The sequence below is a fragment of the Rhamphochromis longiceps genome, linkage group LG2 (assembly GCF_057381845.1).
Source record: "Rhamphochromis longiceps isolate RC_006_pf linkage group LG2, R_longiceps_female_GT1.1, whole genome shotgun sequence".
NCBI lineage: Eukaryota > Metazoa > Chordata > Actinopteri > Cichliformes > Cichlidae > Rhamphochromis > Rhamphochromis longiceps.
Genome location: NC_140558.1, coordinates 8,891,080 through 8,914,765, shown reverse-complemented (window position 1 = coordinate 8,914,765; position 23,686 = coordinate 8,891,080). Strand labels below are relative to the sequence as shown.

General features: G+C 42.4%; 1 protein-coding gene across 1 annotated transcript in view; it reads right to left on the bottom strand.

Annotated features, from left to right (window-relative positions):
• The window catches only part of fat4 (FAT atypical cadherin 4), a 109,081-nt gene that overhangs the window by 18,517 nt on the left and 66,878 nt on the right, over window positions 1–23,686 (bottom strand). The window contains exons 5-9 of the mRNA XM_085416881.1: window positions 20,470–21,392; window positions 18,219–18,393; window positions 7,229–7,409; window positions 5,257–5,507; window positions 683–5,032 (exon numbers count right to left, since the gene is read on the bottom strand). Of these exons, the coding sequence (XP_085273007.1) occupies window positions 683–5,032; window positions 5,257–5,507; window positions 7,229–7,409; window positions 18,219–18,393; window positions 20,470–21,392 (5,880 nt within the window). The remainder of the gene's footprint in view (window positions 1–682; window positions 5,033–5,256; window positions 5,508–7,228; window positions 7,410–18,218; window positions 18,394–20,469; window positions 21,393–23,686) is intronic.

The window sequence follows — 23,686 nt, the reverse complement described above, 5'->3', positions numbered from 1 at the left end:
TGCTACAGCCCGCTTTGAAAATGCCTTTCAGATGCTACAGTCAGAGGCTGAACAACATACAGGTCCAAATGACCTTGAATGTAATTCCACTTAAAATCCACTCCCTTTTTATCAAGGGTAATAATGAAGCATATTCATTACATTTCCAAATTAAAAGGCCTGATTGGATCTGTTATAAAGCTGCTCATTTGTCATGCAGCTCAAAACCCTGCCAAATGAGAAATCCTTGATTAAGAAATCCCTGTGTATACAGTTGGATCAGAAATGTATCTGTGTGTGGCCAGAGTTGCATGCACATGAACACACACAATGAAATGCGATAGTGGTGAACTGCGTGTGGAGCCTAGACTCAAGTCCTGACTACGGTCAGCTTCGCATCATCCTCTTTATTAAAGCAAACATGGCGGGCTGATATGCATCACAGCTGATACCCCCCGCCCCCCAAACAGCAATCCAAAAATCAAACTGTTTTTGGCAGTGATGCTTGTATGCTATGGCTACAACACCTCCTGGAAACATTCAGAAGCAAATATTTTCATTGGACCTAAAGTCATCTGTGTGACTCCAGTATTGTGGGAGTTTTAATGCGCGCATGTGTGCGTGTCCCCGCGTGCTTTTTTCCAAGCCTAACACGAGTGGCTTTAAGGTCAAACATAAAATGTGACTCCTGCGTGTGTAGTACCTGCAAAGCCGGATTTACAGAGACAGTTGAAACCGCCTGGGAAATTCTGGCACAGCGCCCCGTTCTTGCAGGGATTGGAAAGGCATTCATTGACATCCCTCTCACAGGCCTTGCCGGTGAAACCTTCTGGACAGGTGCAGGAGAAATCCCCCACCAGATTATGGCAGGTGCCGCCATTGTGGCAGGGCGATGGCTGGCACTCATCGATGTCCGTCTCACACAGAGCTCCTGTGTATCCTGGCCTGCAGCTGCAGGCGTAGGGCTGCAGGGGGTGGTTGGAAACAAGGATCACTGGGACGCTTTCTTCTGTCTTAATATCAGGCCCGACACTGAGACGCCTCTTGCAGCTGCCTCCATTCTGGCACGGGTTGCGTGTGCAAGGATCATGGTCCACCGCATCTATTTGCACCCCGCTCTGTCTATATAAAATGTCTTTGATACTCTGGAAGAATGTGGCCACGCCGCTCGGGTTGACATATTGTCCGTGGCCACGTTTCACAGCTGCCATCACGAAAGTCTGATTGTTGAGCTCAAATGCTCCATAAATCAGCACCCCTGTGCCTAGTCCTGCTAGCTGAGAGTTGGCAATGCGTAGGAAGCTGAGGTAGTGGTTGGTGAGGAAGCTTTTGACTCCGTCAGAGTGGAGTCGGATGAGTATGCTGTTATCCACCGTAGCATTGTTGAAGCCCACGAAGAGGACTTTGGCTGTGTTACTAACTGAACCGTGGACACCGTCGCTGCTGCGGATGGTTAGGTCAAACGTTCCATCTGTTGAGCGAGCTTTAGAGTTGAGGTTGCACGTTCCAGTTGGGATACTAAACAGACCTGAAGATGGAGGTATAAGGGAACAGTGGAACCTGTCCTGAATATCCGGGTCTTGGGGTCTAACGTCTCCCAAAGAACCACCAGGAAACATGTTTCCAAAGTAGTGGACCAAGATTTCCATGGACCTGGGCTCTGAAGGGTTGTCATTCTGATCATTTATTTTCACGTGAACTGTTCCCGTGGAGGACATTTGCGGCACGCCAGAATCCTTGATCACAACAGAGAGGTAGAAATCACTAATCTGCTCTCTGTCAATCTCCCGACTTGTGGTTAAGACTCCAGCTGGACTAAGACTGAAGTAGCTTTTGGCAGAGCCAGAATTGAGGAGGCTATATAGAAAGGGGCCTTGGTTGGGTGGTAGATCTGGGTCAGAGGCTGTCAATGTTGTGACTGCAGTGCCAGCTCTCTGGTTCTCCATGACCTCAGCGTAGGTTTTAGTTAAAGTCGGGCCGTTATCATTGATATCTTCAAGATTCACAATCACCGTGGTGCTTCCGGTTGCGGGAGGTGTGCCAGTATCCACAGCGAGAATCGTCAGATTATACACAGGAATTGTCTCTCTGTCTAGCTCTGCAGCCACAGACACTTGGCCAGTTTTTGCGTTGATTGTAAAAATATTTTTATCAGACTCAGGAGCTATGGAGTAGGAAAATCTGCTCCAGCTTGGGACAGAGTCCGAGTCTTCAGCACTCACAAAAGTCACCAGACCACCGGGTGAGAGACCTTCACTGACCTGGACATCATAAAGTTCATTAGTAAAAACAGGCGGATCGTTTGCATCAAGAATAGTGATATTCACAAACACCTCATCAATATCTGCCCCACGGATGCTTCCTGCATTCTTGGCTAACACCTTCAGTGAAACCTTCTCCTCTTTCTCACGATCCAGAGTACCTGTGACATAAATCTGGCCCGTCCTCTTGTTGATGCCAAAGCCCTTCTTTCTGCTCCTACCAAAAATGAGGTAGTAAACTACTCCATCTTCTCCTTGGTCTCGATCACTGGCAAATACTTCCCCTACCACTGTTCCTTTTGGAGCAGCTTCTGAGATTTCAAAGTAGTACTGTTTGGAGACAAAGCGCGGCACGTATTCGTTGGCTCCCTTTAGCTGAATGTTGACGTTGGCGAAGCTGCAGCGCTCTTCGTCTGGGACATTGAAGGCCTTGACTGTTAAATGGTAGACCTGCTTAGCCTCATAATCCAAGAAGCCCTGGGTGGTGATGATGCCCGTGTTCGGGTCAATAACAAAGAGGTCACTGTCTGACGATTGAATCACATAAGCCATGACCGCGTTAGCTCCCGAATCAAGGTCTGTACCATTCAGTTTGATCACGGTGGTGCCACTGGGAACGTTCTCCTGCACAATGGGGAAGTACTCATCAGGATCAAACACAGGAGGGTTGTCGTTCACATCAGTCACGTGTACTGTGACTGAGACGTAGCTTGTTTTTGCAATCCAACCACCGTCAGTGGCTGAAACCCTAAGCTCGTGCTGTTGCTTTTCTTCAAAGTCCAGAGGGTGAGCTAAGGATAACACTCCAGTTCTACTGTTAAGTGCAAACAGACCCTTGTCGTTGCCTGAAGTAATATTGTACGTGATAAGGCCATTCATCTCTTTGTCTTTGTCTCTTGCAGACAGGGTCCTTATTGCTGTTCCCACAGCAAGGCTTTCAGGTACAGTAGCTGAGATTTGGCTTTGCGAGAACTCGGGTGTGTGGTGGTTTTCCTCCGTAACTGCTATACTCACTGTCGTCTGTGCAGACAACGGAGGATTTCCTTTGTCGCTTGCAGTGATTTTAATCTGGAAAATTTTATTCATATCTGATGTAAGCGAAGAGGCAACAGTAATCCATCCACTTGTTTTATCTAGTTTGAATTTACTAGAGCTATTTCCACCTGTCATTAGGTACTCTACCTCGGAATTAAGGCCAAAATCTTTCTTGTCCTGAGCTACAACCCTGAGCAGTCGGGTGCCAACTTTTACACTTTTAGTGACAGGTGTAAAGTAGCTGGGGGAATTAAACTCAGGGGGATTATCATTGCTGTCTACAATGTTCACAATAACTGTTGTCTCACTCATCAAAGGCTTGAGTGCTCGGTCCGAGGCTGTCACAATGAAGCTGTGGCGGTTTATATTTATACTGCTAGCACCTGTTGAGTTCTGATATTTTAACTGCTGCTTTACAAATATCTCTCCAGTGCTGGCATTAATTCTAAAATACTCTGACTGGGATCGGATGAAATAGAAAATTTTGCCATTGAAATCCTCGTCGGGATCAGTGGCGGACACCCGTGTGACCAGAGAGCCCACCTCTGTGAGCTCAGGATAGTCCAGATAGTAAGACGGTCGACTAAATCTGGGGGCATTATCATTAATATCAGTTATGAATACGGTGACATCTGTGCTTACTGTCCAGCCGCTGTCATGGGCAGACACTTTGACAATGTAGTGATTAGTGTCTTCTCTATTGAGTGGCCTGCTAATTGTTATGTCTCCTGTGTTTGGATTAATATTGAATGGAAGGCTGGTATCTGTAATTGAATATCGGCTAATGGCATTTGAACCGGCATCCTCGTCAGTGGTGGTGACTCTGGTGACAGTGTAACCCACAGGGGCATTTTCAGCCACTGTAGCACTGAAGATCTTGGAAAACCTGGGGGCATTGTCATTCACATCCAGTACGTTGATTAGTACTTTGACTATTGTGTTTTTGGGTGGCAAACCGCGGTCAGTGGCTTTGACTTTCAAAGTGTACAGAGCCACCTTCTCCCGGTCCAGTGGCCTGGTGGTTCGTATTTCACCGGTGGCTCGATTGATGCTGAAACTGTTCTCTTTGTTGCCCTCAATGATGGCATATTCCAGCTGTCCATTTGGCCCACTGTCCAGATCAACGGCAGAGACCATAAGCACCCCCTTGGGTGGAAGATTCTCCAGTATCTCAGCATGGAAGGGATCCTTATCAAATACTGGGTGATTGTCATTCACATCCAGCACAGCTATTTCCAATTTCTCATAAGAGGAGTAAGGTGGGAAGCCCTGATCTCTGGCCTCAATCCAGAGGACATACTTCTGTATGTTTTCATAATCCAGTGGATGTCTGATAGACAACTTGCCTGACAGCTGGTCGATATGAAAAGCATTATCCAGGTTCCCACTGGCAATGTAATATGACAGCGGCCCGCCTCTCATAGAAGACCCGGTCACAGTTGTAACAATGTGGTTGCTTGGCTGGCTTTCAGGGAATGTGAATGCATGCTCCCTCAACTTAATGACAGGGAAGTTTCCTCCAGTAACAAAGCGAACAGTCACGGTAGTCGTATCTGTTTTGGGATTAGCTCCGCCGTCTTTTACTCGAACTGTAAGTGTAACTTCTGAATTTCCAGTTAGCCTCTCATTGGCAGTGATGGCACCTCTGACTGGGTCGATCTTGAATTTCTCAGCATTGCGGCCCATCAGGGAGTAGTGTAGCTGGGCGTTTGAACCAGAGTCCTCATCAGTGACAGTAACGGCAAAGACCAAGGACCCTGAAGACATAAATGTGAATGAATGAGTCTTTGGCACAGTGATTTAGCAGACTAATTACTTATGTAGACATTAAAAAATAGAGTTTATTTTAGCATTTTAGTTAATTTTAGCATTTTCTGACATAGTTAAAATATTAAGCTATGCCTAATAACACAGTACAATGACAGAGTGAAAAGGTGCACACCACAACTTTTATTTAGCACCTTTTAATGCATGTGCTCACCTGCTGCAGTAGATGCGGGGATGTGGGTGACATAGGGGTGGTGGTGAAAACGTGGGGGGTTGTCATTAATGTCGGCCACTGTCACGGACACAGTAGCAGAGCTGGACAAGCCCTCGGGCTGGCCTCCATCTGTTGCCACTACCAGCAGCTGGTAATTGGCCCTGTCTTCTCGGTCCAGCAGGGAGCTGGTGATAATCTGTCCTGTAGCTGGGTTGATGGAGAACTGACCGCGTCCTCCGGTCAGGCTGTAGCTGTAGGATAAACACAGAAGGACATGTTTTAGTGAAAAACAAAAACAAAGACTGCATAGCAATTTGATGATGATAATGATGCTGTATCAGGAATTTTTGCAGTCATCTTTAATACAAATCAATATTATTCATTTGGTGTTATTGGATATCTTTTATTATTCTTTATTGAAACAGCAATTTTGAATTCATCCACACATAATTTCCTGGGGATTATTAAAGTATTCTGATTCTGACATCAAATACTTGCATATATATAGACTGTAGTTATGTAGTCTGCTACTCTGCACTGACTGAAGCACCTTGTTCAGTGCGACAAAGTTGCCTATAGAGGGCACTGTTTCAAGGTTCACATTAGCACAGTGAGGGGGGAATATGGTCAGAGATGGTCCCCACACTACACTGCGGTCACATCAAATCAGTGACATATTTAACTAAAGTGTCCATTTGCTTTCATGCTCTGTGGGGTCTAGGCTGCATTCTCCAGAATCATGCATTTGATTTATCTTCCTCATTGTTATATTTGTTATTGTGTAATCCAAAAATGACAAGAATTTTAATACTTATAAAAATACATGGTATAGAAAGCAAACAAAACATACATAATACCAAGTCAACACTCAGGGGGCTAAAATCTTTTGCTTTCAAACAAATATCAGGTTTCACCCTGTATCTCCCGAGTCTCCAGCAGGACCCAGACATAAATGTAAGCTGACACATACATGTACACACCAGTGCATATTTTGAAAAGGTTTCTTGAAAAAGCATCCCCCTCCAGAGATGGGATGACAAATTGCAGAACAATGTGTGAATGCAGTGCTGGTGCAAAGCTTATTTGGACATTGAAAACAATGTAAACTGTCCACAGATGCTTGTGGTCAGAACATAGTCCAGAGACAAGTCCAAGCTCGGGACTTACATTTAACGGGCTGTGAAAATCAAAACTAATAACTATTTGTAACCAGTTCTGGGCCCCGAACCCCTGATGGGTACATCTCGTTCTGTCATAGACAATTAACATCCTCATTACTATGTTTTGGGAAACTGGAGCAAATGTGTACCCAGTGGGGCTGCCGAAGAAAGAGAGGGGGCTGGACTTGAGTCAGTGTCCGGCCTGAGAGAGACTGGCCAGAAACTCTTACAAGCTTCCCCCTGGAGGGGCTTGTGAGTGTGAAAAAGCTTGAAAATCGCACCCCAAAACAATGACTTTGGGTTTTGACTATGACGCTACACTCCGTGACTAAATTTCTATCATCCATTGCAACATTGGTCTGGAATTTTACAGAGCTGGAAGTGAGTTAAAGAGTTTTACTGTATGGCCCCAAAAGGGTATTTTCACACCAGGGTGTAAAATCAGAGCATGAAATCAAACTGAAGCTGGCCTGACTGTGGAACTCAGTAGTTCCTGGGACCATATAGAGTGACATCTTATAAGAAGTGGCTTCAGTGACGTGTGGACACTAATGTTTTTATTTTACTCTATTTGATATTTCATGTTCTTTAGAAAAAGATCTTTGGGAAAACTCGGATTTTCCAAGTCAGTTCAGGGAATTTCAAACTTCAACTATCTGAATATGTTTGAGTGGTTTCATTTTATGAATCCTGTTCAAAAGAGCCATTTCCCACTTTGAATGATCAGAATATCTACAGCATACCAGGGGTCCCACTGATTGCAATAAGTTGGAGTCTGGTTGGAATAAACAACTGAAAATGAAAAAGAATACCTTATAACACCATTAACTCCCACGTCTGCATCAGAGCTGTTGACCAAAAGCACATCTGTCCCAGTTGGGGCATCCTCCATGATGGTGGTGTGAAAGATAGAAGAAGTGAAAACGGGGACATTATCGTTAACGTCATCCACCATAACTGTTACCGTCCCTGTCCCACTCTGTGATGGAGTGCCTGGAGATGGAAGAAAGAAAAAAAGAAACATGACTGACAGTAGCAGTTTACTTCTCCTTGAGTGATCACCTTAAAGAGAAGTGAAGGAGAAACTGACTCACTTGTTGGGACAGAAACAACTCATTAACCTTTCAGCAAACCGAATATGGAGATTATTCCAAGTGACAGAATTACAAACTCTGTTTTTGTGGGGACACGTGAGTGCCATTAAGTCCCCTTCTGACTTTGGACACATGATTTATTGTACACGACTTGTCATTTGCAGCAAGATCCACACTGAAGCAATTCACATTCCTGCAAAGGCTCGACCACACTGTTCCTGCTGCATTTAATTCAAGAAAATGTCTTTAGTCGTGGGTATGCACTTTCCACGGGTTGTACTGTCACATCAACGCACATCAGCGAAAAACACATCAAAGGGGCTCAATGTCTCTGAAACCAAATCTTTCAGGCGTCCTTCCTGGGGTCTTGGACGCTCACCGATTTAATCTCCACAGAGAGGTATCTATTTTAAGGTGCGCGGCACTGTGCGAGATATTAGAGCGAGAAGAAGTGCTATTTTCAGCAAAAATCCGACCGTTTTTTTTTCCCAGAACAGGTGACGAAACACGGTTTGCTGCGACCCGGGGGGATGGATTTAAATCAATAGCAGATGAAAACGAGCCGCAATGCAGAAAAACCTGAACAGAAAAAAGACATTCAGGCAACTGCCTTGCTTGAGCTGCCCTTTATAATCCATCCCTAAAAGGCACAGCGAACTGGCTAATCTATATTCCAAACATAAGCGCGAGTTTTCAGGCTTGTTACTGAAAGTCACAATATGGGATCTGGAGACATCCTTAAAAGCTTGATGCTATTTTGAGTTCTTAATGATTACCATATGGTTTACAGTATGAATAATACAAAAACAGAGAGCACCTGAGGACTGAAAAAAGCTGAGATGTGAAAGCCGTAGGAGCTATTTTTCCCACCTCTTACATGTAGTTGTTCCCTCCTGTAGCTCTCTTCAGGAATCTGTGTGAATATGTCAACTATAATACAACCAAATAAAAACATACACGATCCCGATCTTGTGTCTCATGTCCCTGTGTACTCAGCTGCTCAAAACATCAGATGCTTGAACTTGTGTACCGTGGAGGCCTGGATTAATAAGAGATAATAAAAAACATTTGGATGGTGGCCACCAAGATTCTCTCTTAATGCTCTTAAATAAAGAATCAGAGAAAAGTGGGTGCCGAGGGGTGGAGGGTCAGAAAGAAAGCTAGAGGGATTCTATGGCTTTATTGCGCAGCCAGCATGGATTAGTTATAAATATGAGGAAATCAGGCCAACATGCTGTTATATTTTGCACCAGTTCTTCTCATTTGGAAGTCAGATGAAACATCTTTGCTGCTGCAGTCTCCCGAGAGTGCTGTTGACACAATGATGTTTTTCAGTCATATTTATACGCCACTAAAAGGTTGTGTCAGAGGTTTATTCCTGTTAAAAGGGAGTTTTTCCCTTCCCACTGTCACCAAAGCGATTGCTCACAGGGTGTCATCTGATTGTTGGGGTTTCTCTGTTTTCTCTGTATTATTGTGGGTTTTTTAGTTTACAATATGAAGAGCCTTGAGGCAATTGTTGTTGTGATTTCACGCTATATAAATAAAACTGAATATCAATTGCTACTACCTTATCAGTATTAAAAGCAATATAATTTAGAGACCTGTGTATTACATGCAAATCGGCGCTCCCTGGAAACTATGCTCAAACTACTTAAGAGTGTGTGTGTTTGTGTGTTTGAGCACAAAGAAAATCCTCCACAGGCTCTACAGCTGGGAATTGCTGACACTGAGTTCTGGGTCCTTGCGGGCAGAGAGCACAAAAGAGATCTTTCCCTGTGAACATCAACAAATTTGAACATTACTGTGGGGCTTGGATACCGCAGCCACTTCTTTCAGGAGGGCTGGGGATTCCTCAAAAAACGAGATTTGTAATAGTTTACCGTAACATCACTTCACTGCCTGGCTTTATGATAATAAACAGACATTTGGCCTCAGGCTTGTAATGCACCCAGGTTTTCTGGTCAGAACAGAAGTGGCTAACATTGGCATTCAGAATAAACAGAGCTGAATTCCAGAAGCAAAATAAATGACACAAAAAGAGGTGACAGTAAACACATTTCATCCCAAAAGAGACCCAGAAACCATACAACACTAATCTTTAGTGACTCATTACCAAAGCGAATCACTGAAGAGCCCTCTGCTGCTCTAGCTATACTGACTCCCGTGTTTATACCCATACATAGGCAATGTTGAATTTTGTATTTCCACCTTTACAAATATTTGTGATTATGAAAAATCCGCTTATAAACAACATTCTCTGCAGCTAGTTACACGGGACATCTGACCACAAATTTGGTGCCAAATACAAAGAATTAACAGTGGCGGAAACATAATCTGAGCATAAAATGTAAACCAATCCCCTCTATATAGCTTCATCGCAGACTTATTATGTAATAACCACAACATGTGTCAGCAAGATTATTTAATTAACATCATGCTTTACTGTAGCTTTCTAATCCGCCTATACTTGGACCCGAGGTATCGTTTGTCTCAGCAAGTTTCATTTGACATGAATCATCATTCAGGAGGTTGTTATAGCAATAGATTAGAGCAGCTTTCGCTCCTCCTCAGGTGATCCTCTTAATTGAGGAGCGATCCAAGTCAGCAAGGCGTCTGTATCACTTTAAATTAACCAGCAAGGAGCCGCAGGTGGTAAGTAAAGTGTGTTTGACAGTCAGCAACTCGCTAAGACTGCTGTTGATCAAAGATGTTCTGTACAGGCTGGAGCTGCTGATGGCTGATAAGAGGCTCTGAGAGCTAAGTGGCTTTGTCTACCAATGCAGTCAATGCAGGAATGATTTGTTTTTGAATATCAAGCGCACCGCAGTATTTTTCTGAACTTAACTGATACCGACCGAGCGCAGCAGTCGCATTTCAATAGCATTGTTCCCCTCACTAAGAGAGGAAGCCAGCCAAGCTAAAACGCTAGCACCGACTGTGTGCATCTATGTGTATGTGGAGCACACCGCCCTCCTTTTAGGCATTTCATTTTTGCACAGGATGTGATGTCACAACCTGTTTACTGCCTGTGAACGGTCAGCCTTCTCTGTTGGGACCTTCAAAGACTCTGTCACCCAACACATCAGGGACTCTGGGGCCCAGGGCACTGTTACACCAGCTAATCCTTAGCAAGCACAGAACAGAGACACCCCACCCCCTCTAACGCTCCTCTGTCCAAAGCTGAACCTGCGTTGACCCAGCAGATGATAGGCGTGGGCTCAAATTGAGGATTTTTCACATCTTTCTTGGTGTATCACTTCTCACAGCATCATGCAACTCCGTGCAGTTTCTGAACGTGCCTTCTTGGCCTCATGGGGCTAACTGATATCACATAACCCCCTGGCAGCTGTTACCCCCTCCAAGCATCCTGTTCGATGTGTAAATAGTTCAGATCTATCTTGTTACATTGCGTGGGATGACAGATTTAGTAAAGGAACACTATATCTTGGCAGGTATGCAAATGTATGTAGATGACAGTTGTTTCAAATAGTTATGGCTGGTGTGAGACATTGTTGAGATTCATATGACGGCAGACTAAATAACAGGGTCAGCGCTGCAGTCGAGTAAGTCATCATCTGTTTCCGATTCTTAAATTTCCTCTGCATCCTGTACCTGTAATAGTAAGAAATCAATCCCAGAGCATTTTTTTTAAACGTACAAAATAATCTCCGTCCAGTTCTTCTTTCTGTGGAGGGAGTGACTCAACAGGAGAGGAATGCTCTCCAAGAGTGCTGAGAAATGCCAGCATCTCCTCCAAACAGTCTTCGCTGGAATCTGGCAAAGCACAGGGAAGAGTGTCAGGGTCAATGATTTAGATTACTGCAGACAAGGCGGGTGTCACCTCGTGCACGGCAGGGATATGGCGAGGAAATTTGCCTGGATCTGGCAGAGCACAATTTGGCCCACCGCTGGACGACAAATGACATCATTTTACCATGGAAAGAGAACTGGTGGAAACTTGCAGCGGGAAGTCAGCTGCCTACCAGTGGCAGCCATGCACTGCGGTTAGACAAATATTTTTTCCATTGGCAAGTCCTGTCCCCAGACCCTTTCTTTTATGTGAGCAGTAGTTCTTAAGGTAAATTTTAAACTTTTATAGGGCTGCATTAACCACAGACATTAAAGACATTGTAAAGGTAATCTAATGCTATTAGCCTCCATGAAACAAAAACTATCCAAGACAATATTCAACAACATATGTACCAGCATATTTAGCATATTCAAGTTGATATTAGGAAAGCGTGATCAGTTTTGTTTGCATTCATAGCACCAGTATGCCTTAAGAGCCATAAGACAGATAAGGTAATCAAGGCACTACCTTACCTCTTGCCGATGTTTGTGCCATGAGCGTAATCCTATTTCAGGGGTTAATCTCAAGTCATTTAGGAAAGCAAACCTGCCCCCCCCCGACACTACACTTCTGGTGAGTAAAACCTCGCATTATTACGCACTGTCTCATTAAAATCTCATTCAAATGTCAAAGAAAATTGCTTTCAAAGCTACTGCCACCAGTATTATTTATTGTTGCACAGAAGGAATCGAGGTTTGAGCCGAGAGGAGTGTGCTGCCTCAATCAGTAAAGAAAATAGTGAACTCTCTGGCACCATGTTTCCATGAGGTGTTTTTGTACCAGAGCCACTAAGTTCTGATGTGATAACTCTGCCTTCTGTTCAAGGGTTTTCTCCAATGCAAGACATCAGACCGATGGTGTTCAGATAAAAGGTTTTTATCCGTGAGCAGCCATTACACTATAGCAGCGGTCCCCAACCTTTTTTGCGCCACGGACCGGTTTATGCCCGACAATATTTTCACGGACCGGCCTTTAAGGTGTCGCGGATAAATACAACAAAATAAAACTAGTACCGGTACCGAAAAAAAGAAGATTTATTCATAACACACGTGAAAAGACCCAGGAAAACCGAGTAAACGATAAAAACGATAACAAAATAACGCTGAAAACCGATAAAAACCCTGAAAACCACACATTTCACACCTGAGCCTCAACTCTCGCGGCCCGGTACCAAACGACTCACGGACCGGTCCGAGGCCCGGGGGTTGGGGACCGCTGCACTACAGGATAAAGGAAAAAGACACAGGCGTCAGTGCACACAAAGGGGCGCTCAAAGTGCTCGAGCCGATTCCTCCTTGCTTTAATTGAATCTCGATGCACCATTACCATTTAATTAAACGCAGCGCATCCCCTTCAGATCTAGGAATGACACAGCTGGATCAGTGACAACTAAAACAGAGTCCTCTGTTTGATATTTCACAATAACCCTAAAAGAACTTAAAGTGTTTGTTAAACTGGCAATGGGACTGACACTTAAACCTTCCCACTAATATTTCACTGCTGCATCTGAGATCACATCTAAGAGCTTTCTTTCAGTTCGAATCACAACTGGGGGAAACTGGAAAAGCCTAGAATAACCCCAAGGAAGGAGTGTGCAAAATAACAAGCTTTCTGACTAAAGTAGACCAACTGACCATCTGTTGTAGCCTCCTCCATCGAAGAGATCCACAGAGAGGTTTCCCCATAAGCCTCTCAAGTCAGAAAGCATTGTCTAGCAAAAACATATGGCAGGGTCTAAGCACCTTATTAGTGTACATTACCGCTGGACAAATCACATTAACCTTTAAGAAGGTGCTGTGGCCATACTTTCTGAACTAGAGGGGGTACAAATACACGTGTTAATGATGATTAAGCTACGTGTTTTCTGACCGCCGCAGCTGCTATGAGGGTGCACGGCGCTGTGAGAGCCTCACGGGGGGTTTTGAAGGAGACAGCAGCGCTCACCTCCTGGGAAAGGCTGCGAGTCACCCCAAGTTGCTCAGCTTAAGCCGTGCTAAGAAGAAGGTTTGAGTGTCTGTGCTGGCACAAGAGATAATCTCTTCCTTTAATATACGCCTGCCTGATGTTTTATCGAAAAAAGAAATGAGGAAGGACAAAGCTGGGATGTCCAAACAGCCAGGTTCATTAAAGTGGGAAGTTGAGGACAGGTTGACTTTGGGAAGACGAATGAATGTGTAAATTTATGAGACAGCCCATCTGTAGCCTGAAGCTTAAGGCTAAACGGTTAATTACGGTTTATGGACTGCGGCTAGATTGTGCTCTTAAGGGACAGCGTAAATAAAACACATCATTACTCAGGGGGGGTGAGAATTGGCTGCCAACAAGCCAAAATTGACATTTTTCTGCCTCTGAGAACCTGTTGCTTTGCGACAAAGCTTCTTTTAATGCAACCCTGTCCGGCACCCATGAAAGACCTCGTGGAGCCGAGAGCAGGGTGCAAGCTGTCCCACTGCACAGTTTGCCAAACATAACAGAGTAAACAGAGGTTTTCTCACAGTTAACAAGCAACAGAGTGAAAGGGATATCTCAGCAGAACACTCAAAGCTGCTACCCAGCATAAAGGGAGCTAGAATATTCCTAATAATATGGCAATGTCAGTGGCATCCATCAAATTAAACCTAGAATCTTATACAGCTCCCTGGTTATTTATGGAGTGCTGCGTCTGAATGCTTTTGCATAATTTCTTCCACATATGTTACAGATACGGGTTGGCGGTTTGCAAGCATGCAAAAAAAAAAAAAAAACCCTATCGACAGACACAGAGCGGAGCTTTTTTTCATAGTTTAGGGCCCGTGGTGAAATTTAATGAAGTGATTTGCCTTTTGTGTTTTTATTACTGTGGTGCTTTTATTTGCTGTGTTGAAGAATATTTGGAAATCCCAATCTAGCACTGGGTCTGTGCACCATTCAGTGACTGCTTTCCATTTTATGGTGACACAGCAATACCAGCAGATCATAACATAGTGTGAGAGGTGGAAAACTTATACTGCCAGAATAACTTGCTCATAACACAACTCTATAATGTTCATACATGGGCCACATAAAGCTGAAATATGACTTTGGAAAAGTGTTTAAGAGCGAAAGCATGCACTTATATTCACATACATATTACACAGATTTTCAGTAAGCAAAAAAAAAGTGCGTTAGCAATGGCCACATATAGTTCTGATGGGTTTATTTTTGTGAGAAAGTGATGTGGTAGCCAGGCTCCTCGGTGAATAAACATCATTAAAAAGTGGATCTTGCCAGGCCGAAGCACCAATCATTCAGCCCACACCACCTTTTTAATACACGCCTTCTCCCTCCTCCACAACTTACCAAAGCTATTTACACAAACATTCAGATCCTGCAAATGTTAGTGTGTACCAGAGAGTGGAAAAGAGAAAACAGGCGATAGGAAAAAACTCTGCAAGACCACATTGTTACTGCAGAGTTTTTTAAGAGCTGATCCAGAATGTTACTGCTCTGTTAAAGTTCATTTGAGGAACCTGATATTTTATTTGGCCAAGTCCTTTGTTGCCACTAGACTGCAGACTGGGTGAAACCATCAGAAATGGACCCTATTAAAGATTTTTTATGGCAAGTGTTGGACAGTGATCTAGCGATGTCTCGGCCACGTTTTAACGCCACGTTATCAGCGTACGCGCAGGACTTTGTTTGCTCCGTCCATGTTTGCCTAATATGACAAAGACTGATGGATATATGCTGGCATTAAATTTTCTCTGTTGTTTTTTGCTCAAAACCTGACGACAGGCTGGAGATTGACAGATCATTATTCAACCAAACAAGTCCAGGGGAAAGAAAACTCAAGAATACGGAAGGGTTTACACGCCAGATTCATGGGAGCCATTTAAGAGCATAAAGGATTCTGCTTTTAAATAGGCATGGTCATTAAAATTCTTTATCTGCTAAGCGGTCGTTTAGCCCCCCAAAACTCTCCCCTCACCCACCAGCCAAAAGACCATATACAAACAGCGCGGCACTATGGAGCGATGTGCTGGAGGGATGTGAAAGACATGGGATTTCTATGCGCTCGTATCCGCCATAATAGGCATGGGCCAAGGGATTTACTGTGCCTTCTCTTTAATAAATGTGGTCAAACGCTCTGCATGTCAATGCGCCCCGAGGATGCTCTCACCACCACACGCAGACTTGCACAAACTCGAAGGCAACACACAAATGCACAAAAAAACATATGTATGAACAAATAATCATTGCGTGTCTACTAATCTGCAGACACAAGCATAAGCACGCAACAAATCAGTTAATCGCTAATTTAAATCAAATTAGGTCAGTTTTTATAACTTTTATTAGTTGAAAGGGTTTCCAAAAACATTGAAAAAGAGGAAGTTCAAGTGGGAATACCTACTTTTAAAAAGATCCAAGAGATTAACAAAGCAAGGCAGACAGCAAGAAACTCCTGTATGAAAAAAGAAGCTTTTGGCTATATTACTGTCTCAAAAATTCATGGATTCAGGAAAAACAATATAAGAAAATAGATTATATTAATCAAAAGCATTAGGGTTAACTTTAAAGCTGATCAGATCACCTCAAACCCGACAAACTGCCGTGTGCATGAAAATATGTTCTCCACAACCACAGATGCCTACTTAAAGCCATAACAGCAACATTGTTTTGCAAAAGCATTTGCGACTCTGTGGGAGATCTCACTGTTGTGCATTCTTCCGAGCAGGCAAAACTTGTACATTACTAAGCAGTGGCTTGAAAATCTGACTTGCCTGCAGCTGATCCCAGATGTTGGCTGAGTAAAAACAACAGTCCGGGTCTGCGTACTCCAAACCTCAAATATCTTCATGTATCTGCACAACTAGTAAACTCAAAAATGCAGAAACAAAACAAATTCCCATAAACAAGGAAGGGAGACTTAAAAAAAGGAGAAGAAATATTCTGTGTCAGATTTCCTCTCTACATGATGCCTTGTAAAACACCTTTACGCAGCTTGTATGGATGCCACAAGTTGTGGGGGCTGAGCACAGACTTTCAAATAATTGCAGAAGTTTACCAAATTGTGTTCTTCTCACGAGCCAGAACACATTATGAGAAGCACCCAGTGGGCGCCTTTGTTTCCAACCATTTCATGACAGATTTCGCCGTTAGCACAACAGAGGGAGAATACAGGAGTTCTCTTAATGAGTTCACATGACAAGGGACCACTAAATCAAAAATGCACAGGGACACAGCTCTAGAAATCCGTGTAGAAAAAGACTAGGATCTATTTATAGAATGTATAAAGAAAAAAGCTGAGTTAGAAAGAAAGAAGAAGTTTGGGATGTAGCAGTTTCTCTTAGTCATAATCAAGTTTTTAGGGCACAATGGCTGCAGGGAGATTTTCCCTTGGATTTTACATAACAACCATGACACCAGTTTTTCAGCAAGCAGACAATCGAGACGTTTTCTGAAACAATAGGACGCCTTTGCATAAGAAATCCTCTGGATTTATTTTTCTCTATGTTCTTTATGTTACGACAGACAAAAGCGGGCTTTAACATGTAAAGATGAATGCGTGCGGTTGCAAATGGGTCACGTTAGACGGCAGACTTGGAGACATGTCTGCCCCATCCACCTTCAAACATTTCCTGACAGATAGCGCCTGGGAGAAACATTTCCCTCCACTGACTGAGGCCTCAAAGATGTGAGAAAATGCTGCTGGGTAATTTGGACTGTACTATGATTATGGTGTTTTTGATATTTAGATATTCTACCCCAAATCCCTCTTTCTGCCTTGGCATTGTACTGAGATGTCCTGTCAAAATATTTTGGAATTGTTGTCAGGGTTTTAAATATGGACGCAGCGTGAAGGGTACAAATGAGATCAAATCTTAATTAGCATGTTCACTTTGTTAAGCAACTTTTTCCATGTGGCACAGATCTCACAACAGCTTACTTTGACAAAACAAAAAAAAACAAAAACAAAAAAAAAAGATGTTTGAGCAGGGACTTGATTTTACTTGATTTATAGACAATTTTATAATAAATATTCTAATATTCCAATGATTAAATGATGAGGTAATGAATATACTGCTTAAGTGTTTTTCAAAACAAGATACTCCAGGCAACATCGAGCCAATTCTCACCAAAGTCTCTGCATAAAGTCAAAAATACACAGCATTATGAACGGTCACATGGTCAATCCAGGAATGAAACGGAACCACCCTGAGACCATGACGGCCGCACCAGAGGAGCTCAGGGAAACATATATTTAACTGGGATACCATGTGATTTGGCTGCAACGGGGATATGCATGTACTGCTTTAACTGCACATTAACTGGCCTCTATGCAATAACAAGTTAACCTTTTATCTGGCTATAACAAGCTCTACCGCAGTATCCAAATAAACAGAGGATGCTATTCAATTGAACCCGCTGAAAAGACTTCTGTGGATTAGGTCAAAAAAAAAAAAAAAAAAAAACACCCACTAGTTTGCAAGCTAAAAACTCCAGATTGTTTGGGTTATTGTGCCACACAAAAAGACCTCGGAGCAGACTATGAAATCAAAATGCTGTTTGTTGACATTGCTGTTACTTCATGACAATATTCTTTTTCAGCTGTGTTTTGCAGGCTGATTACAAAATATTGCCTGTGCTTTGCTTAAATTCAACAATGTCCATATAGGGACATATGCAATACTTAGAGCTCACTAGATAAACCAGATCATGGATGATAACTTGAACACGTTACACGTGGAATGAGTTCAGATGTAAACAATTGATTCTGGAATACTGAAACATAAGGCGGCTGAGCCTGCATAAAATAATCTTTTGCTTAAAAAGCGCCAAACATTTCAAGATGCTATCGGCTGCCTTCGCGGCTCGAAACCTTTAATGCAGTCATACCTGAGTCGGTGGCTGTGATCAGAAGGATGTATTTCTCTTGCACTTCCCGGTCAAGCGTCTCGGTCAGGCTCAGCTGACCGCTGGAGGACAGGGTGAACGCGCCTTCATCGTTCCCGCCGCTGAGCATGTAGCTTAGCTGACCATTTGCACCTTGGTCATCGTCTCTAGCAATAACCTGGAAATCATGAAAAAATATGTTTATTTACAACAAACAGAAAAAATGTAAAAAAAAATACAAAAAGCAAAAGGTGAAAAGTACAAAATGGATCATTCTAAAGTAATTTAAGTTTGTGTTCGTTTTTTATACAAATTCCAGCCATAATTCCAATTACGGTGAGAAATCGCATGATGCTTTTTACTACATTTGTTTTTTAGATTTGATTTGCTGTTACTACTATCATGAGAACATTAGATAAAATTGAACTAAGTAAGAACTGAGACAAAACAGACATGAAATTGATAGGGTGGGTTGTGAAGTAGCTTGCAGAGACAGTGGTCTGTGGGCAGGCTGAAACATCTTAAATGTAGGATTTATATAAGATATGTAAACGTGAGGTGCAGAAGGGGAAAAAGATGAGCCATATGCTAACAGATTAGTCAGTATATGGCAGTCAATGAATTTAAAATAAGTCTGTAATTGCATTTGGATCATTAAACTTACTCTATTAGTAATGATACAACACACAGAGAGCCTCATTAGTCAGTATTTTGAACTAAACTTTACTAATAATACTCTTTTACTTCAGTAAACACACTTTTTTATTTTGTAACATTTTTATTTTAATTTGATATTTCTTCTTTTATGTAAGAAAAGATTGTAATTATTGTTAATTTTTCATTATGTGTTTAGTATGTGTTTTATTATGTGTTAACTTTTCAATTTTGCAGCTTTATGAGACGAGTTCATTTTAACCACATAATTAAATCTATTAAATAACTTCTTATTCCAGGCTTTGGGCACATTATCAGAATGCAAATGAAAGAAAAATACAACTGTAAAATATAAATACTTAAAGTAAAACAGTGTCCCTTTTAAAAGAAGATACAACACCTTCTTCTTATGAACGAAAAGCAATAAAACATGTTGACTGAGATTTATATGCAGCTAAATTAACTGAATGAGGTTAGTGATGAATAATTCCTCTCAACCTATATGTCTTGTACAGGATAATGGTAAAAGTTATCTATTTCTGTAAGTTCTGTAAAATTAGGTTCAGGTACAGGTTTTGTGTGTACGCACAGATAAAAGTTTCTTGGTCTGTATAAATAATCTTGACATTTCAGTGTGTTGAGCAAATAGACCGTTTTACATGGTTTAAAAGATCTTATATTCTTAAAATCAAAAATAAGCTGTTAACAAACTTCAATTTTCCTTTTTTTCTAATCCCAGGGAGCTTGATTTACAAAGCTGCATCAATTTAACCCTGTCTGCAAGTAACCCAGCATAACCACGGACCTCACTGAATCTCACAGTTGAGGCTTAATTACCTTCACGGTGTTCAGCGGCACCATGAAGGTAATTGCTGAGGGAAGGAAGATCATTACTTATTCACTTTGTCGAATCAGACTTTCAAAGGGAATCCACCAAGAAGAAAACCAGAGTCACACACTGTGGGCTGCTGTGGGAATTGCAGACAGACATCTATTTAATGGTTTCTAAAGTATAAAACTATTTGCCAATCGTACTTTGCTGCAACTACTCACTGGTGTGCCCAGATGCATTGTGGGCTTTCCTGTGCATGTATCAGTTAGGTATAGCTACATTTTGTGGGTAAACCCACTGCGCCTGGGCCCATAACTGTATCCTCATTTCCTCACTGGGTACACGAGTGAAAGTGCAATTTACTCTGTCACCGGAAATCTGCGTTTCCAGTCCATTTTTTATGTATGGCTCATTTAGTCATCAGGGTGGTTAGAATGTTAATCGTCTCGTCATGCAATTTAGCTGAGTTTCATATTTCGCTGAAATCCTATAAAGCCCTAATTGAGCAGAACAAATGATAGTTGTATATCATTTCTTTATCATTTCACCCAAGTATTTGCTGCAGCATTTAGCAAAATAAGATCACCAAACTTAGTGGTTTAGTGCCCTAATAGCACTCACACACCTGCACTTATTAAGTTAGTTTAAGTACTACGAATTTGGTTGAGGCATTAAGCTTGTTAGAACCTTTTTTCACCCTGGAAGACCTTTCTGTGAATTTCACTTAATGTCTTGGCATATGAAAATAAATAAAGCCCAAAAACTAACCTGCAGAATGTTTTTCGGTAGGTTCTCAAGGTTCTCTTGAACATTGACAGTGTAAGGAGAGAGCTCAAAAACAGGTGAGCAGTCATTAACATCCAGTAAAACAATGTTGACTGTTGCTCGGTCCACCCTGGGGCTGCTGCTACGGTCTGCAGCTTGGACCACCAATGAATAGGATGAACGCGCCTCTCGGTCCAGCTGTTTGGCCACTGAGATCACCCCCGTGACAGAATCGATCCGGAAATCAGAGTTGGTGTTTCCCCCAGAGATAGAGAAACGGATCTGCCCATTGGTGCCTTCGTCAGCATCGCTAGCAAACACCTGGATGACATCGGTCCCCGTCAAGATGTTCTCCTCGATCTCGATGTCATAGATATTCTGCGAGAAGCTCGGGGTATTGTCGTTGACGTCCAAAACCACCATAGTCACATCCATTGTCGAAGAGAGAGGCGGTTCGCCCTTATCTGTAGCTACGACTGTGAGCGTGTAGTTGGAAAGCTCCTCTCTATCAAGTTCCCCAATCAACCGGACATCTCCGTCTATTGTACCAATGCTGAACTTGTTACCGAACGGGCCTCTGAGGGAGTACTCCACGTAGCTGTTGGGCCCACTGTCAGCATCTGTGGCTTGGGTCGTGAACACGACTGTGTCCACTGGAGTGTTCTCCTGGATGTAAGTCATCTTCTGAGAAGTGAAGGTCGGTGGGCAGTCATTGACATCCAGAAGAATGATCGACACTTGGGCAGTGCTGGTGAAGCGGGTAATGGGAGGTGGGGCTAGGTCATTTACTGTGACTACCAGGTTATAGAAAGACTGGGTTTCCCTGTCCAAAGACTTCTTAGTTTGGAGGACCCCATCTTTGGTGATGACAAAGTGGCCCTGGGGATCCCCAGATGCGATTTTGTAGAGGAGCTGTGCATTCTGGCCTGAAAAACATGGCAAGATGCAGGTCTTTAGAAGATAAAAACAATATCAGGAAGGTGAAAGTTAGATTAATCTGTTAGATTTTCTGCACCAAACCAATATGATAACTGAAAATACCTAAATATCATCTTCCATGCAGTTACTTCTTTCAAATTAAAAGACCTCATTTTACACTCTGATTTTTTAAATTGAGTTTAAATGAAATTATTTGATGTGGCCTTGAACAGAAAGGACAGCATGGTGGAGGTCAAATACTGATAACTCTGACTGACATCCATTGTTCTAGATATAACTGTTAGATATTCTCCATGTTTTTGAATTAGGCACTTATATACATTATCAACTTCCATTTCCACAAATTGTGCATGTGCAACAGCTCTGTGCTACTCTTATCATCCGAGTAGACAATCTATTCATGTAAAATGACAGATTGCTATCAGAAAGAAATACCACTGTAACCACTTCCTCAACTGATAGTTTTGGAAAATCCCTCTGAACTGAAATATTTATTTTAAGCGACATAACTACAATGTCTGTGAATGAATGGATGGATGCACTAAACTATCCAACCTTGAAATCTGGCCTAATCTGTACAACCGCCCTGGAAGTGGGGGTTAAAACAAGCTTAAATTGAGCATCTGTAATTCAACTCAACAGGGTATTCATGCGGAAAACGCCGCCACCTTCCCACACTCTTGTGTGCATTTACAGTTTACAAGTAATCTCTTATCAAAAGCTTGAGTGCTACTTCTATCTGAGTTTTGGCTACGCTGTCTAGAGCCAAAGTCTGGGGGTCAGGGGTCAGGGCTTAGGAAGCGCTAACAATGGCGGTGTTTTGTTTTGACAGTGCAGAGCGGCAGCTATATATCTGAGAGGACGACGTGGTCAGATTATGTGGACAGTGGAGAAAGAAGCCAGACTTTGGTTGAGAACTAGGCAGCATATTTCCCAGGAATGTAGGTCACAATAACCACATTAGGCCCGGGTGAAGCGATAATTACAGCAGAGGAGAGTAGCGGTGGCCGTTCAAATACCACACGCTTCTTCACAGACATGAAACCCACCACCTGAAACGCAGAAATAACTCCAGCCGCTTAATCACATGGTGAAGATGTTGTATTTCATCAAATCAATTATGTGCGACTCAAAATAAAAACGAAAAATAAAATGTAGGCTTGAGAGCTTCTGTGTAACCAGCTGTCATAACAAAGTGACAGGCCTCTGTTAAATTAATCTACTAAGGCTAGCTCACACTTGATTTATACGATGAGAGTACATTACTGCTTTAAACATGCCCACTGAGCAGCGTTTATGAGTACACTGACATCACCGGAATACTTCCAGGACTTAACTTGACGACTGTGTTTTCAAGTACAGTTAAAAAAGGCTCATCTTCAGACATATTTATCTTCAACAAGTGCCAAATAGTTCCAAATGTAGCAAAACATTTAGTGGCATATCAGTTTTAAGTCATCTGAACTGTTGCATAGAGTGAAATCAGTGCCACAGCTGCACTAGTATTTCTCATTTTGTCTGATAAGTGATGTTTAATACGAAACTAAGCTTACAAGAAATGAAAAAAATATATATAATTATAAACACTATATATCAAAGCATGGGAAAATTCCACATTGCTTATTTTAGAAGGGGACCACCACTCTACCTACTGAGGTATCCCTGCCCTTTTGTCATATTTAATATGGTTACACACAATGACGTGAGCAGCGTATGTGTTTATATATACACTCCACTATATATACAAGTATATGTAAAATTAATACTTAAATCACACCTTGATTTGACAAACGAAAGAATCTTTACTGATGTAAATCTTATCATTTTTTTCCAAATATTGAACGACATACCAACAATCAGGGGAGAAAAAAATCATCAACCCTTTGAGACCTAGACTCAAAATCACAGCCAAAGTCAAGGTTAAATATTGAAATCGCAGGTTCATCCAAGTTCTGTCATAATGTTGCTCAGTAATGTGTCCTCAGGTGCTTGTTGGATTCAGGTCTGGGGAACGTGAGGGCCAGTCACTGGGATCAATGCCTTCATCATCCTTCACCATTGCCTAGATACTCTGGCCACCAGATATTATCCTGCACCAGGAGGAACCCACTGCACCAGTATAATGTCTGACACTGGGACTTTGTCCTACTACCTAACAAAAGTCAGGGTACTGTTGGCTAGCATGTGGAGGTCTGAAGGGCACCTTCACTGACCCACTACCAAACCAGTCACGCTGGCAACATACTGCAGTGCTCATCATAACATCTCCAGACTCATTCAC